Below are 18,006 nucleotides of genomic sequence, written 5' to 3' on the forward strand. Positions count from 1 at the left end.
AAGTTCAGAGGACGAAGCAGACTCAGCTAGCTAGGATCAAAGGACGAAGCAGACCCCGCAGAGGGGCTGGATCTAATTCCGCGCGCGGTCGTGCTCCTCTTTGTGCCGCGCGCCAGCCGCTCAGCCTGCCGTCAGAAGCATCTCCGCCCGCGCCGATGGATGCGGACGCCGCCTGATGGCGCGGATCTCAGGCTGTGAGGAGAAGGTCGGGCATGGATCCATGGCGCGAATCCAAACGCCGGCTGTGGGAAGAATCTCCGCCCGCGCGCTGGCTCTGGGCCGCTGTCGCCGCCACCGCCACCCGCCACTCCGCGATGTCGCGGTGGCCGCCACCGCCGGAAGTAATGGCTGAGAAGGTCGGCCACGCTCTATGGAGAGGATCCAGACGCCACCGCCGCGAGGAACGCCGCGGTTGCTGCTACGTCGCCGGGATGCAGGAGTAGCCATGCGCAGAGGAGCATGACGCGGTGCCGCTAGAGCTTCTTCGCTCCGCCAAACAGCGCTGTATTTGGCCTCATCTCCATTCGATGTTTCAGTGCGCACCCAAACAGCTGAATGGACGGTTCGGGAATACCAAATCCAATTCAAGGCTGCAATACAGACATCTAAACGCAGTGTAATAGATTTGCAAAAACCGAAGCTTCAAAAGTTGAGTGCGCATCCAGGGAATCGAACCCTGGTCAGTACCGTGGGAGGGTACTATGATACCACTACACCAGATGCGCTTTCATGCCAAGATGCTTCCTATGGGATTTATAATAGAACTTGACACATCGCACCACCATAAGTATAAACTAAGATAGTATTCTCTACACAGCAGGAAGCTGTAGAGTAAGTTGTTTATGTCTGGGAACAAATACGGTTTTATATTGACAATGCTCGCAATGTATATAAAATTGTTCATGTCCGCGAACAAATCCGGTTCTTATGTTGACAATGCTTGCAGTGTGGTTTTCGGCCAGTTTTCTTTATAAACTGGTCAATTCTTTTCTTCTTAATGCAAAGGCAGAGCTCCCGCTGTTTTCTCGGAAAAAAAAGACAATGCTTGCAGTGCATATGGAATAGTTCATGTCCGGGAGCAAAAACGGGTGTCCGTGTGCATGGTTCTCGCCATAGCTTCCCGTCTATGTACCCTGCACGTAGATAAGACGCAACGCGTACTAGAAAACCGCTTCACAAATGTCAATGGAACATTACATTTTCGCTGGAAGTTCACAGAATGTACAGAACAGGTTGACATTTACAGAACACAACAGCATATACAGAGTGAATTTCATGTTGCTGGCTATTCTACTGCAAGGACGAGGAGTAGGGTAGCGCAAAAATCCCTGTCCTATGCCCGAAAAAACAACAAAAGAATCCTGTATGGTCAACGACGGTTAATGTCTTTCGAGCATTGCCATACGAGTATACGACACTCTGAGCACAACTCCTGCTTTCACTGCCAATGGCGCGCACCTCACGCATCACCATGCCTCCATACTTTGATCACCCGGAAGCTGAAGGAAAGGCAACTGAGTCAGTAGGAGAACAATCGTCAAGCCCTACAGCAAAATGATTCCTTCCAACTGATCTTTGTAAAATTAGTCACCATCGAACTGAACCTAGCTCCTACTAGAACAAAATAACATTCATATCAACCAAGCAGATCTTCGAAAACAAGGTTACAAATATGTGAAGTCCGGTTTGACTAAGAGATGCAGCATGAAGTACTAACTCTGAATTCTGAAAGGGCAGCAACCTAATACCGATGCAACAGAATCATGTTAAAGTTCTATCACACATCTAAATATTGAATACCTAGTTAGACATCTAAATGCTCCCCGGGTTTTTTTTTTCTGCATGCATCCTCTTTTGTCCTTGTTGGTGAAGAATATCAAATTGAACATGATTATATTTTGATGACATTGGTGACTGCTAAAGTACACAGCTACATTTTGTTCTGTTTATCAAATACGAAGTAACTTTCAGTAAATAGAACATAATGGTGATCTTTTTATGGACCCTTGCGAACCTAATGTTGCTGCCCAATGTGCTCCTAGACCACCACCTATGCTTCAGTTATGGCATCAGCTGAAATAAGAGAGTGAGTCAGATTTGTATAGAATCACTGAGATAGTAACAGAACATCATAACAACATACTCCCTCCGCCCGAATTACTTGTCATCAAAATGGATGAAAATAGATGTATATAGAACTAAAATACATGTAGATACATCCATTTCAATGACAAGTACTTCCGGACGGAGGGAGTATTAAACAGACAGAAATAAAATTCATTTCCCTGACATCACGGGAAGGAGAAGGCATGGTATAAACTTTGCAAAATCCTACTAATCTGAACTCCACTTGTGCACATGAAGTGCATAGTGTGTCATTGGACATACGAAATTGGCAGCTACATAAAATACAGTCTGCACGATTTGCAGAAAAAGAACAACACAAACATTCGGCGTACATCAAACTAGAGAATACCATGTTGAGGGTAATTGTAGTTATGCTGTGCTTCCATCTGACAGTCCTGCCCTGACTGGGGAGACTCATCATAATCTTGAATAGTTAAAGTAGGTTCCCCGTCTTCGTTAAACCACAGATGCATGTCTTCAAAGTCTGGTAGAGCAGGCATGTCAGCAAAAATGTCCCCAGATGAACCTTGTGTGTTGAGGTTGTCCGAGGTCGTTTGAGTGTCGATGTCCATGGGCATGTTAAGTGCAGGACTAGAGATTGGTTGTGCAGTGGCCGACAAAAATGCTTCATCTGCTATTACTTGGCTAGAAGTTTCAGGGACAGGAGGCCGATACTGAATGATTTCGGCCCCTGCGCCAGAAGTCTCATGATCAGTTACTGGACCCTGCTCTAGAGCAGGGAACCTCCTTTTCTTGTTTCCATCCTCATAAACGCAGTTATTCCTGCGCTGCTGCTGCTGCTGCTGCACAAGCTGGTTGAGAAGACTAGGGTTCTGGACAACGATTGCTAGAAGTGCCATCATCTGCTTCTGGTTCTGTTCCATTACTTGAAGGCGCTGAATCAAACTCTGGACTTCAAGGTTAGAGCTTTGCTGGTAGAGCCTGAGATCCACAAGCTGCTTCATGAGAAGAGCTTTATCCCTCTTAAGGGTTTCCACCTCCTTTACAAGCCCGCCATATCTTCCTATTTCAATATTTTCAGTACCAGGTGCAGCTTTGACAGGTGCCTTCTCCAACTCACGACCTGCTTCCTGAGGTCTCTTCTTTCTCTTAATGATTTTCAGAAGATGCTTTTGGCCCCTAAGGAACCCCTCGTTGGCCCACTCCCATCTATCAGGGTCAACTTTACGAAATCCCTAGATAACAAGAAGCATGGATAAGTTCACCAAATAAGATATCTTAGAATGCTTAAAACTGAAGATAGAGAACATAGAGAGCATCCAAAAAAACAGCGCAATTTATGCAAGGTTTTCTCTAGAGTAAATAACAGGTCATTATGCTACCACTGATTTCATTGCAGTGTTGAAAGTTACATGCTTCATGAGGAAGTTTTACCAAAAGTATATGGAGCCAAGAGCAGCAATTCATGTGGTCACAACAAAATCTTTAAGAGCATGTATACAATCCAGTGAGAAAAAATCCGTCTGCTCTTGTATTCAGCACATGGACATGAAAGAAACAGTATAAAAATTGGAAGGAGAAGCTGACAAGTATTGAATCCCTGACTGCAAGAATCTGGCTCGAGACTCTGGATACTGATAGACACTCATCAAAAGCACAGCATCATTCATCAAATATATTTGGGTAGGTAAAACAAAGTTCCAACCAGCATAAAAGAAATGCTCACGCGGAAGATTAGATATTATGTCAATGCAGACGAAACATTTATTTGATTTCATTCAAAAACACAACAGTCAGGATACTATTAAGTTAAGCATGAAGCGAAGACACTACATTAAGTAGCTTCATTCTTTTGTACTCCTACCATAAATAAAGTTTGGTAGATGCCAAATATGCAGAATCCAAAATATAGAAAGGAGTTTCAATAGCATGCATTCCGTGCCAATAGAACTCAAGGCATGTTCAGCAGAACTGCTACGAGCGGTAGTTATTTTGATCAGATCCACAAAATTCCATTGGCCACACGCACAATTATATTTCATATATATAAAGAAGACTGCTAAAAGCATTTTTACTACTGGATACCAAAGCATGGACAGATTTGGAACAAATGCTTTAACCCGGAATGGTAAGTCCGCATATTACCCGAATCGAAATTGTATTGCCACAAGTTCTCAGCGCAACAAGCACAAATTGAACAAAGCAACAGCCTGTAACAAACTGGATTCAAGCGAAAATGATCACGCATTAAAACACAGGTTTGTCTAAGCTACACCGAGAGCTACTCCAGACATTTAACTTGGACTAAATTCGCAATTAGCCGCAATAGCACATTACGAAATTATAATAAAGGAAACATATGCTCCGCGATAGCAATTGCATCCAATTCAACTCAAAATCACACGCAAAAAAAAAAAACCGGCTCGCACCGGAAACGAGCGAGGAGGCTGAGGGAATCTCACATAGGTGTTGAGCTGGCGTATGAAGCTGCTGAAGTTGCGGTGCTTGAAGTGGCGGCTGAGCAGGTCGCGCTCGAAGGCGTGCGCGTCCCAGATCACGAAGCTGTTGCCGGCGTCGGTCCACGACATGACCTTGTCGGTCGCCGCGTCCGACACCATGTCGTACACCTTGGTGAGGAACGGCGCCACCTCCGGCGGCCTCGGCGCCGGACCCACCGGCGCGGGGGCATTCCCGGCAGACGAGGGGCCGGCGCCGGAGGGCGGGGGCGAGCCTTTGCTGGAGCCCATGGCGGTGCGGGGAGCGGAAACCCTAGCTTCGTTCGAGATTGATGAGGGCGGCGAGACGGGAGGAGGAAGGCGTATCGGTGTGGGGATTTCGGTTTGGGTTCGGATGATTTTGGGGAATTTTTGGGTTGGAGGGGTCTGCGACTTGTTCGTGTTTGGGCTGCCTGCCTTCAGGTTCAGGATTAAGAAAGAAATCTATGGAAGTTCAAAACGAAAAAAAATGTGGTAGGGTCGGCGATATTTGTGCGTGCGTCAGATCACGCAAGGCGCGTGCCCGGAAATTGCTTTGGAATAACGTATTCGTTGGTTTTACAGCTGCGCTCCCGTGTTTTTATTCGACGATGACTTGTGGGCCTGAAGGCGTCGGGCCCCATGTGTCGGTGTGTGAGGGTTACGCCATGGCAATTTTCTGTGCGGCGAGCGTTTTCCACATTTTGCGATTTTTTCTGTGGGGCGCAAGAGCCAGCGTGGTTGCGTCGCGTCCCGCTCGATGGCATGGGCGGGGCCGGTGGGGGCTGGGAAGCAGCGCTGCATTCGAAGAACCTCTCAAAGAAAAAGACGAATGGAGAATCCACACGGTGGCCCTGGAACGATGGGCCAGATGGCGAGTACGAGAGTGTCGCAGTCGCCAAGTCACCAACGTCATTGCTGTCGTCGGACTTGGACTGGAATTACACTTGTCAAACTAGTAAGCATGCACGTACAACGCACGTCTCAAACGTAAATCGGATGAGATTCACATAATATAAAAAATAAATGTTTTTAAAAATATAAATCAAATGGATACACAATGTTTGATGTCGCTCAAATTGTATTTTCAAAAGTGAGACACGACAGTGGTTATGTTGCTTCATATAGTAATCGCAGGAAAATATTCTTATTTAAATAAAATCAGTAATTATTTATTAATGCGGTAATATAGGCTTGTAGTGTAGTCTTCTATTCGAGTGTAGTCAGGAAAAAGAAGTATAAACTGCCTTACGGTGCAATTATATTGTTCAAGATGCTTAATTCTTGAATCTTATTTTATTCTACTAATCTCCGTAGCAAAATATATACTTGACTAATTTGGATCAAATTATATATATTTTATGGTTGTGTGGATTGCCAAAATTATATAGCTACCTACTATGGATAATAGGAAATAGAAGATGATATGTGACTACAACGAATTCTATATAAAATAAAGATGATTTACAAGAACTAACTGAAATGTAAAAAAGGCTAAAAGAAATCCAATAATTATCATGATAGAAAGTATTTATCCGGTTTTGTATGTGTTTATGCGTTGGCAACCATACTAACTTACAATGACGTAAGACGCTCTGTGCGTATAGAAACTGAAATGGGTTAGAAAGAAAAAAAAGATGGAAGGAACAATATTCCAGAGTATTTGTCAAGCTTAACCTTATCAAGCTTTCAGGTCAGCTTCTAAATTACAAAAAACATGATGAATCCTCAAATAAGAAAGAGCCAACAATTTGGAACATGCTACAAATCTGGTGAAGATAGAAAGCATTCATCCTCTTTTTCCTTGTCGTAAGGGGTAGCTTCAGCATACATTTGTAACAGTGTAATGCCTGATCCAGAAAGAGTTATTCATTATTATTATTATTATTATTATTATTATTATTATTATTATTATTATTATTATTATTATTATTATTATTTGAAACAGAGGCAAAAGATTTGCCTTATCGATTAATTAAGCAGAAGAGAATTGCCCAGTTAATTTACGGAAAACTGGGCAAAAACCGATACAAACAGATCACGTGCGGACTACTCACAGAGAATGCAACCCCATAAGCACATGATCGACCCGACAATCATACCCAACACATAACGACCACCAGTCCCCACGCTGCGGCATCGCAAAGAAGCCCTCAACGAAGACCACAGGTACCATCAAATCCACGGAGATAAGCCAAGCCATAAGGACAACCTAAGAGACTGGTGACCAACCATCAAGCAGCTGCGGACGCCTTTTCTGTGGCGCTACTCTTCTTGCTCTTGCTCTTGAGAGCCTCCTCCACAATCTTCTTGCCAGATCCAGGGCTAGCCCTCTCCAAACGTGCGAGCAAGCTGTGAATCTCCAACTCGAAGAGAATCTCGTTGACCTTGTCACGCACAGAAACCCGCCCAACTGACACCCGCGACTGGGTGACCGAAGCATCAGAAACTCCATGATCCACAAAGGCAAGCGGCTGGCTAGGCTCCAAAGGACCAGGCGGCAACACACCGACTGCTTCAACATCATCAACCACAGGTACCACCGACACGATGGACTCAGGCGTCTCCAGATGCACACATGACAGAGGCGAATCATGACCCTCATTGTCCACAACGACGGATGGCGGGCTTGCCGCCAACATTGGCAAAGATGGCATCATGGGCATCACCAAGCCCATCTCCTTTGGAAGCACCATCGACAAAGGCAGAGATGGTGCCTCACATAGCTCCTGCAGCCCAGGCATAATCTGCATCACTAGAGTGACGACCACGGCGATGTGCCTATCACGAGGAGAGAAACAACCATAGGGGTCTGTTTCACCCTCGCCCTTGGAATTAACCTGGATCTCGGCCAACGGAGGCAAATCTGGCATGATTGTGAGCCTGCACAGAACCGCCTCAGCTCTCGCCAAAAAACTCTCAACTCTCATCAGGCAGTCTTGCAGCTCAGCCTGCTCCGCGAGGACAGACTGCAGCGGCACCTCTACCATGGTAACATCCTTGGCAGGAGCAGGCACTTGGGAGGGCGACGGAGCAGTACGTCGAAGCGGCATAGACTGGTGGCTGGTGTTCTTTGCATGACAGAAGCGAGTAGTGTGGCCGAAATAGAGGCAGCTTCTGCACCGAATTGGGTCCCTCCAAGAGTGGGCATGATGACCTTTGGAGAGGCACCGAAAACATCGATCCTTCAACCACGACGGAGGAGCCGACCGGGCATTGAAAGCGGGCTGACAAAAGGCCTGAGAAGATGGCAAACGACGGCGCTCGGTGACAAGGTGCCAGCCTTCCAACGTTTCCCCACGAGCTGTTGGGGCGCAACATATGGGATCAGCGGGCGTCGTCTTCTCTCTGAAACATCCAAGCCAGTCCCCCCAACCAGGACACACGGGAGAAGCCTCCGGGATGGTGCATGAAAGACCTGTCGGTGATGGATCCGCCTGATCTGGCCCCCGCAAGGATGACGGCGTTGACGTCGGGGACGACGACAGCTGGCCGGAGGAGACGCCAGCAAGGGGAGCGGGGGTGGCGCCCGCGCCGGCCATCCGCCCACCTATGGCCGGGTCGGCCTTGCGGGAGGCCAGCGCAGCCACAACCAGCCTGGCGGCGGAGACGACGGGCGAGGCCGGAGCAGGGAGCCTCGCGGATGCGGAAGCTGGCAGCTTGCCTGGGGGCACCTCTGGCACCTCCACGGACACTCCACCAACCTGGCCAGGTGGCCCAGCGACGGCTGCGGCAGAGCGGGTAGGAGCTCCCAATCCGGATCGGATCGAGCAGCGGACGGGGCTGCCGGCCGAACGACGCACGACTTGCAGCCAACAGGCAGCCCGGCTGGAGGTGGTGAAAGCACGCTGGCCGGGACGGGTGGCGGCGACAAGGAGGCCGACGGAGTTGTTGGCAGTGAGGACGGGAGGGGCGGGGCGAGGTCGGGGAAGCTCATCTTGCACACCTGCTTGTCCTTGCGGGAGGGAGAGGGAGAGCAGCTCGGGCTGAGGCTACATCCGGGGCGCAGCAGAAGCGGGGGAGGTCGGAGCAAGGAGATCCGGCCGGCGGCGGCCGCGGCGTGCTCACGCGGCCACGAGCGCGGACACGAGAGCCATCGTTTCCCCCCCTCCTATGTTAGGCGCGCAAACAAAGAAAGAGAGGCGGTGCAAATAAGGCCTTAAACAGTATGTCTTCAAGTTTGATGACTGCAGATATGTTGGATCATTTGAAACTGCACAAGTATATAAGAATAAATATATGTGGCAAAATAGTGAAAGGTGTATGGTTTCTCTGTTGTGAAACAAAATAAATCCGACTGATGTGCATGATGGCGGCAGGCGGCTCGCGATTAGCTTCCTAATAGGATGGATGCGTCCGAGATAAGTTTTTTAATATGATGGATTTGTCTGAGATTAATTTCCTAATAGGATGGATGCACTCTGATTTACTTTCCTAGAATGTGATGCACCTGTGATTATTAGGGCCTCTTTGATTCATTGGATTGCCAAAACACAGGAATAGGAAAAACATAGGATTGGAATGGCATGTCCATTGGATCCCTATAGGATTTGAGTTTGTTTGATTGTGTCATGGAAAAAACAAAGGATTTCTTCCAAGAGGTTGAAGTGGATGTTAGAATTTTTGTGAAATGTAGTACAAATGAATCCTATAGTATTCAATCCTACGAATCAAACGACCAACGTAGGAAAAATTCCTAAGGATTCTAATCCTTGAAAAATTCTATGAAAATCCTTTGAATCAAAGAGGCCCTTAGTTTCCTAATTTCCCAGGCGTGGAGTTTCATATTTTCCTCCACGGTGGAGTACGGTCAGTCAATGTAAATTGCTAAGTGCACACAGAAAATGGGTTAGGTTAAGTCTAACCGTTAGATTGATTTTAGTGGGTCTAATCTTGTGGTGGTATTGGATCTGTGTACACTTTGTGGGGTGTGCTTAAAAAAGTTCTTGTTTGATTGTTTAATAGTAGTATAGACTCGTTTGCACACGCCGCAAGGACCAGGAGCTTGTTCAGTCCAGTCCAACATTAGATGGGCCTGATCAACATGGAGGCTTGCACCGGGCGAATACTTGCAGGACACTAGGCGTCAACAGACTGATTCTGGCGAAAAAATATCAACATCATAAAGAATCAACCTGCTCACCGAGAGTCTAAGAGCATCTCCAACAACCGCCAGAAAAGGCGCGCGCGGGACGTTTCGACGCGCTCCAGCGGTGGCGGGAAACTCGCGCGCGCGGGAACAGTTTGCGCGCGTGCGGGAAAAGGCGGCAGCTCGCGCGCTATTTTTGGCACACCGCTTCCGGTGCGCCTTTAAATTGCGGCGCTCGCCACGCGCCTATTCCACACACTTCCATTCCTCTTCCGCTGCCACGCGCGCCTCCACCGCTTCCTCGTTGCTTCCGCTGCCACGCACACCCCCACCATTCCAGCGCCCCGCGACCGACGCGCCACCATGCCGCCGCGCCGCCAATCAGCGTCGGGCTACCGCGGCGTCCGCCAGCGCCCCAACGGCGGTTTCTACTCCAAGATACGGTCCGGCGGACTTCGGCTCGGCCTCGGCACCTTCGGGACGGCGTGCGAGGCCGCCCGCGCGTACGACGCGGCGGTGTGGCGCCTAGAGAGGCCGCGCGCGCAGATGAACTTCCAGGACGTCTACACGCTCCAGCAGGCGCTGGACCATGCCCCGTCGCCTCGTCTTAACATGGCAGAAGACCGTGCGGAGAACACTGAGCGGCAGCGCTGCCTCCTCGTCGCCCAGGAGGACGAGCGGGTCATGGCGGAGTGGCGCCGGTGCCACCCGGAGGACGCCACCTACGAGCAAACCTACTGGGCAAGGCGCCGCGAGGAGGAGGAGCAAAGGCGCCACGACCGACGGTTGGACAGGCGTCGGCGAAAGGCCCTGGCGATATCGCAGTGCGAAATCATTGAGAATGGTGGGTAGACGATCTTTACGTCTGACGATGATCGTTGGACGGACATATGGCTCGATACCTCGGACGACAGCAGCGAGGATGGTGATGATGATGATGGTGCCGTCGACTGGGAGTAGGTTGTAGTTGCACTATCTAGTAGTTTTTTTCTATCTAGCTATGGAACTATGTAAAATATCTACGTATCGTTTTTTTAGCTATGAATTTTATCTATGAACTATTTTTGTTTTATTAAAAAAAGTGTACGCAATGTATAGCACGCGCTGCCTTTTTGTACCGCCGCTGGAGCTACGCGCACGCGCTCAATTTTCACGCCGCTGCTGGAGCCAGCGCTGCTGGCCGCGCCAAAGCAGGCGAACAGCACGCGGTAAATAAGTTTTTAGCGCGCGGTGCGTCGCACGGCTGTTGGAGATGCTCTAATGCTCACCATCTCACGTCTCACTTCTCTTGCAAGCATGAACCGATCTGTGATTAGATGGTTAGAAGCACAGTTCGCATTATTCCTAGATTTATTTCAGCCTTCCGGCGATGTTCCTTCAGTGTGGGAGGATACGTTCATGTGGCTCAGTCTTTTGGAGCTGCTCATAAGAATGGATTCGGTCTTATACATACGCGAGGAAGGTAATCAAAAAAGAGAGAAGACGAGTTCTTTCTTTTATCACTTAGGAGCCGTGCGAGATGAAAGTCTCATGCACGGTTTTGCATGAGAGAAAGAAGCGAGGAATCCTCTTTTCGACTCGGACTCCCCCACTCCAGTCGTTGCTTATCTTTCTGTTACTTCGAAAGTAGCTGCTTCAGCTTCAGCCATGCGAATTCTTGATATTCTTTTTTGTTTCTCATCAAACGAATGGCATCTTCTTCTCGAAATCCTAGGGTGGGGTATGCGTGTGTGCGTTCATAGGGGTGGGTGTATGCTCGTGTATGTGAGCGACTTTGATTATACTATGTTAAAACAAAGTTCCCTCGCAGGCAACACCACTCATGTCATAGAACCCTCCCCGTAAATAGCCACATCCCTCACAACAACATGTTGACAATAATAGACAATTCATGATTAATTGCAGTAAATAATGCACGACTAGAACAGGAAATAGCATGCAACCATCTAGCATACTGGATGAACACGAAAACATGCACAACAACATTGCACATGTAACATCAACTAAAAATAGAGACATGAACATATCTCAATGGACATCTTGTCCCCTTTGTTAGATGCAGCAGGAGCGACATTGTTAATGACGATGTTGATGACGATCTGTTGCTGACAGCGCTGGAGATGACAATGAGTAGCACCGCCTCACTTGGACAGAAATCAACCGGATGATGATGAACTTGAGCAGTCGCATACAGTGCTTCCCAAAAACCCAATTCGTCCTCTCCCAGTGCAGGATCGTAAGGACGAACGCTTCCAAGACTTGCTCTCCCGCATGCCGATGCACATCGACGTTCGGAATGGAATAGACTACGGTGGCGACACAAGTTGTGAGATGAGGCAAAACTCTAGGTAATTTTTATATGTCTTTGGCTGCGGGTGGTAACAGTATATGTAATATCACCAGAAGCGGTATTGTGGGCATAAAAAAATAAAACGGCAAAAGGAAGCTGCACCCCTGCGAGGCAATGGACCAGATTTTGGTGAACCATTCACGCGCATGTAGCACACGCGCGCCGTCTTGGCCCCGGCCAGGCAAGGCGAGCAAGAGAGCAAAGAATCAAGTTTATAATATCCAATGATCTTCATGGAAGTTTTTATTATATCTCTCTTGAATATTCATCACTTTGAGACCAAATTCATATCTCATGCAAATTACCATTGCTATTATCAACTCTCAAAAAATGTTTAAGTGAAGCAACGAGAGCAAAAATATTTCTTCAAAAAAATCATGTATCAGCTCTCAAAATAATATAAGTGAAGCAATGAGAGTGCATTTCCTTAAAACATAATCACATCAACTCACAAAATAATATAAGTGAAGCATGAGAGTTTAAGTATTTCTTCAAAATTTAATCACCACCGTGCTTGATACGTCTCCAATGTATCTATAATTTTTTATTGTCCCATGCTATTATATTATCTATCTTGGATGTTTTATATGCATTTATATCCTACTTTATATGATTTTTGGAACTAACCTATTAACCTAGAGCCCAGTGCCAGTTTATGTTTTTTCCTTGTTTTTGAGATTTACAGAAAAGGAATATCAAACGGGGTCCAAACGAGCTGAAAATTTCTCGGTGATTTTTTTTGGACCAGAAGAAGCCCACGAAGCATCGGAGATGGACCATAAGAGTCCCGAGGCCGCCACGAGGGTGGAGGGTGCGCCCTACCCCCCTGGGCGCGCCCCCTACCTCGTGGCTGACTCGGAGACCCCCCTGACGTGAAACCGATGCCAAAAATTCCTATAAATACAGAAACCCCTGAAAAGAAACCAAGATTGGGAGTTCCGCCGTCACAAGCCTCTATAGCCACCAAAAACCAATCAGGACCCTATTCCGGCACCCTGTCGGAGGGGGGATCCATCACCGGTGGCCATCTTCATCATCCCGGCGCTCTCCATGATGAGGAGGGAGTAGTTCACCCTCGGGGCTGAGGGTATGTACTAGTAGCTATGTGTTTGATCTCTCTCTCTCTCTCTCTCTCTCTCTCTCTCTCTCTCTCTCTCTTTCTCTCTCTCTCTCTCTCTCTCGTATTCTTGATATGGCACGATCTTGATGTACCGCAAGCTTTGATATTATAGTTGGATCTTATGATGTTTCTCCCCCTCTACCTTCTTGTAATGGATTGAGTTTTCCTTTGAAGTTATCTTACCGGATTGAGTCTTTAAGGATTTGAGAACACTTGATGTATGTCTTGCATGTGCTTATTTGTGGTGACAATGGGATATTCACGTGATCTACTTGATGTATGTTTTGGTGATCAACTTGCGGGTTTGGTGACCTTGTGAACTTATGCATAGGGGTTGGCACACATTTTCGTCTTGATTCTCCGGTAGAAACTTTGGGGCACTCTTTTAAGTTCTTTGTGTTGGTTTGAATAGATGAATCTGAGATTGTGTGATGCATATCGTATAATCAAACCCGCGGATACTTGTGGTGACATATGAGTGTCTAGTTGACATTAGGGTTTTGGTTGATGTGTGTCTTAAGCTGTTATTTTAGTACGAACTCTAGGGCTTTTGTGATAATTATAGGAATAGCCCAATAGATCGATCAGAAAGAATAACTTTGAGGTGGTTTCGTACCCTACAATAATTTCTTCGTTTGTTCTCTGCTGTTAGTGACTTTGGAGTGACTCTTTGTTGCATGTTGAGGATTGTTATATGATCTAATTATGTTATCATTATTGAGAGAACTTGCACTAGTGAAAGTATGAACCCTAGACCTTGTTTTAAAGCATTGCAATACCGTTTTCGCTCACTTTTGTTACTTGCTACCACTACAAAAAAATACACTTCCGTGATGATACGTGTTTGTCACAGTAGGTCGCGTTTTTTGTCATGCATGTACATCCATGACGATTTTATGACAGAATCAAGATAGTCATACATGTGCTGTCGTGGAAGTGTTCCATGACTTTACCAAAATTATCATCACGGAAGTGTCCACTTCCATGACGATAAATCGTGTGTCACAGAAGTGCTTTCGTCAAGGGTGACCGACACATGGCATCCACCGTAATGGAACGCCCTTAAGCTATCGAGTCGGGTTTTGGATCCGATAACCCGTTAACAGGCCCGACCAATGGGGATTTTCCACGTGTAAAATCATCATTGGCTGGAGGAAATACGTGTCGGCTCATCGTTGGGATGGATGTCATCCACTCATTGGACAGAAGGCACCTATGATACGTCGACACATGGCACGACCCAACAAAGGCCCATTCCTGTGAAAAGGCCGGCCCGTTTGACTTGGTCAAAAGGTGGCGGGCCGGCCCATGGAAAGCCTGTTAACGACCTGTTCGCATATCGCCCATTTACAGCCCGCTAACCCAAGGCCCGTTACGCCCTATCCGAATTAGGCCCAGTAGCGTCATCTGGGCCATCCAATATGATTCCAGCCCGTTTTCACTTCTGGCCCATGTATGGCCCATGACGTCTTTCGGCCCATACGAGGCCCTTTGTAACTCTTGGCCCATTAACGGCCCGTGGTGAAACTGGCCCGTAATGAACAGTGTATCACTTTACACCCATTAACGGCCCGTGCTGAAACTGGCCCGTAATGAACAGTGTATCACTTTATACCCATTAACGGCCCGTTATTCCGTTGGGCCGTTTCCAGCCCATGTTATCTTTCGGCCTTCTCAGAGCCCATTTATTCTTGGGCTCATTTCCAGCATTCGTTTACTTACAGCCCGTTACTGTCATTTTCTGCTTGTGGGCCAAATTCAGCCCGTGGTTACAGTCGGCCCGTTTGTGGTCCGTTAATACGTTGGGCTGTTTTTATAGCATCATCAAATACGGCCTATTAACGATGGCCCGTTATGGTCGGCCCATGAACGGACGATTCCAACTCTAGCCCATTTATGGCCATAATGCGGTCTGTTTGGCCCATGTTTGGCAATCAATCATACGGCTCGTATAAGGCCCATTGATGATATGGCCCATAGAAGGCCCATTGTTTCTATGGCCCGTAGGAGGCCTAGTGTCACTACAGTAAATATTAGCCCATGGTTATTGTGGCCTAGTTTTAAAAAATAGGTTATTGCAGCCACTAGCAAACCACAGAAAAAGAACTGCAATGACTACAAGCAAACAAATAAACAAGACAACAAGGAAATAAATAAGCAAGCAACTAATGCTAGGCTATCACGGCTATTACACATATTACATCCACTGGGCATCAAAGTTCGCCACCAATGCAAATATAGGGAACAAAGCAGCATATCATATACACTGGTTGTCAAAGTTGGCGACTAGCGCAAATAAACACCGTAGCAAAACAAATCCAGAACTGAAACCACTTCAGAAGATCTCAAGAAACAATATCCTGGGTACCCATAATGCTGGCAATATGCTTAGCAAGCTTATTAACTTTCTCTTGTTTGGCGCTTAAATCCTCCAGCGCTTGCTATTGCACCAGGAAATATGCATCTGAATTCTGCAAGGACTTCCTCAGTCCTTCAGCTTCCTGTCGCAGCACATCTGATCGATGTCTTTCAACTTGAAGTTGAGACTCAAGAAGACGAACTGATTCAGGCAGCAAGTTCGAAGAGCTTGTGCCAGCAGTAGTGGCCAGTAAGTCGAACACTACATCAAGACAGGACTTTTGGGTTCTCTCACAGTTGTCAAGATAGTTTTTATCAGCTTTCTTGGAGACCAACAGGGATGTCTCACTATCTTGAACCTTATCTGCATTACTTCCTTTACCATTGCATAACGCGGTACTGTTCTCCAATATTGTGTCCGCATTCTAAAAGAGAAACAAGCAGACACATCACAGGTTTACCATGTTGTATATGAAACTCATTTTGGTAAATGAGTTCAGTAGTAAAGTGGACAGGATAACAGCATGAAACAAACATATATCTATGTACCATGGTCACTTTATGGTCTATATCATTCTAGTTTTTGTTGCCAAATCAAGATAGAGACACAGTTCAAATAATATTTGTTCAAGACAAAGCAGAATAGACAGAATATAAGTGTGGGAAACTATAGAGCAATAACAACACTTTTAATGTGCATGACATGAGAACATAACTGTTTATTCAATTGAAACTGAAATCAACATAGAGCAGGTTACAACAGCAAACCAGTTAAAGAAACAGGTTTAAAACATACCTGTTGCGCCATTGGAGTTTCAATTCCATCCTTCAAATTTGAAAATAGTTGGTATGAGTAAATACAGTAATGCAAGAGCAAAGGAGTATGAACCATAGCTACAGAACCTGACCTGAGAACAAATCTTCTTCTCCTTTAAGCGTTGAGTTGGGATTCAGAGTGGTGGTCCTCGTGCTTTGGGCACTGCAGTTCCCTTACTAACTGCTCGTGTTTGGGTGCTCTGTGGTGGAGACGGTGTTGTGTCAACTGGAACTGGGTTACTATCTGCCGGGGTTGGGGTTAGAAGGGGTGTAGCTGGTTCTCTGTCCAACTGGGTAGGGGTACAATCTGCGAGAGTCTGGGTTATGTGTGGTGGATCTGGTCCTTGGGCAAGTACAACCGTGGTTCTATCTGCATCAACTGGTAGCACTATCTTTTCTGAAGACCGTGTTGTTACTCCCTTAGATACTGCCATCACCCTCTCCAATTCAAATGGCTGATAAACAAGAAAAGTAATTGAAAGTATAGACATTGTATGATAGACAGGTGCAATGGATAGTGGGGAATAAAAGAGGGCATGAAATAATTCATATTTATGTTGTCTAACCAAACAGGATAGCATGACACAATTTCACATATATGATGGCTAACTAAACAGGATAGCATGACACAATTTCACATTATGATGGCTAACTAAAAAAGATGGAAAGACATAGTTCAAAATATGATGACTATGTAAACAGGATGACATGATATAACTATATAATGTGTTTATTAAATAGGTTGGCATGCCATAATTCACATACATTCACGGATAGAATGCCATAATTCAAAATATGATGACTGTAAACACTAAACAGGATGAGATGATATAACTATATGATGTCTTTATTAAATGGGTTGCCATGCCATAATTCAGATAGATGATGTGTATGTACTATGTAAACATGATGGCATGATATAATTCAAATATATGATTTATATAGTAAGCAAGTAAGCAGATGGCAATCCATATATGATGTAAAAACTAAGCAATGCAAGACAACATGCATGACATGGGTAATATAACCCTGCCAAGTTTGAGCATAGACCTCAGGGGGGAAATAGGACTGGTCATCAGTCTCTGAATCCTCCTCTGAGGAGCTCTCTGTAACCAGCAAGATGTCTGCTTCAGCAGGTAGCATTGTCTGCTCTGAATACCTTGTTTTCACTCCAGATACTTCCATCACCGCTTCAAATGGCTGATGCACAGGAAGAGTAGTTGAATATACAAACGTTGTCGACAAATGGAACACGTAATACAAAAAAATGATAGCATGATATAATTCACATACATGATGATTGGCTAAACAGCATGGCATTGCATAATTCACATATATAATGCCTTTGCAACAAGATAGCATTGTATAATTCACATATATAATGTCTTGCAACAAGATGGCAATGCATAATTCACATATATGGTAATTAGACACTGAACAGGTGGCATTCACACAAAGCATGTCTAAACTAATCAAATGACATAGCAATGCGAGACACCATACGCACGATATGAGCAACATAACCCTGCCAAGTTAGAGCATACACCTCGGGGGGGGGGAATAGGACTGGTCATCTGTCTCTGAATCCTCCTCTGAGGAGCTATCCGTAACCAGCGAGATATGCGCTTCGTCAGATAGCATAGTCTGCTCTGAAGACCTTGTTTTCACTCCAGAATTTGCCATCACCGTGTCAAATGGCTGATGCACACGA

The 18,006-nt window shown here is 46.2% G+C and overlaps 1 protein-coding gene and 1 non-coding gene across 3 annotated transcripts; both read right to left on the reverse strand.

The window, feature by feature from the left end:
- Positions 1-654: 654 nt before the first annotated feature.
- On the reverse strand, positions 655-725 carry TRNAG-CCC (transfer RNA glycine (anticodon CCC)). Its single transcript has one exon. It is a non-coding gene; the product is annotated as a tRNA-Gly (tRNA).
- Positions 726-1,158: 433 nt separating this feature from the next.
- Positions 1,159-5,029, reverse strand: LOC123092912 (heat stress transcription factor A-9). 2 transcript variants are annotated; one of them, XM_044514769.1, is made up of 4 exons: positions 4,551-5,029; positions 2,477-3,323; positions 2,005-2,073; positions 1,159-1,499 (listed from the first exon to the last, which is right to left on the reverse strand). In XM_044514769.1, the coding sequence occupies exons 1-3, from the start codon at positions 4,833-4,835 to the stop codon at positions 2,051-2,053; spliced, it is 1,155 nt and encodes a 384-aa protein (XP_044370704.1). In that variant the 5' UTR covers positions 4,836-5,029; the 3' UTR covers positions 1,159-1,499; positions 2,005-2,050. The 2 variants fall into 2 exon arrangements, with proteins under 2 accessions (XP_044370704.1, XP_044370703.1); XM_044514768.1 differs by having other exon boundaries at positions 2,015-2,073; positions 4,551-5,028.
- Positions 5,030-18,006: the final 12,977 nt, after the last annotated feature.

The sequence above is a fragment of the Triticum aestivum genome, chromosome 4B (genome assembly GCF_018294505.1).
Source record: "Triticum aestivum cultivar Chinese Spring chromosome 4B, IWGSC CS RefSeq v2.1, whole genome shotgun sequence".
NCBI lineage: Eukaryota > Viridiplantae > Streptophyta > Magnoliopsida > Poales > Poaceae > Triticum > Triticum aestivum.

Coding starts and splice junctions, on each gene's coding strand:
- LOC123092912 (XM_044514769.1), bottom strand. CDS start 4,835: ATGGGCTCCAGCAAAGGCTCGCCCCCGCCCTCCGGCGCCGGCCCCTCG. Junction 3,324..4,550: donor TACGCCAGCTCAACACCTAT/GTGAGATTCCCT, acceptor CTTGTTATCTAG/GGATTTCGTAAAGTTGACCC. Junction 2,074..2,476: donor CTACAATTACCCTCAACATG/GTATTCTCTAGT, acceptor CTCTTATTTCAG/CTGATGCCATAACTGAAGCA.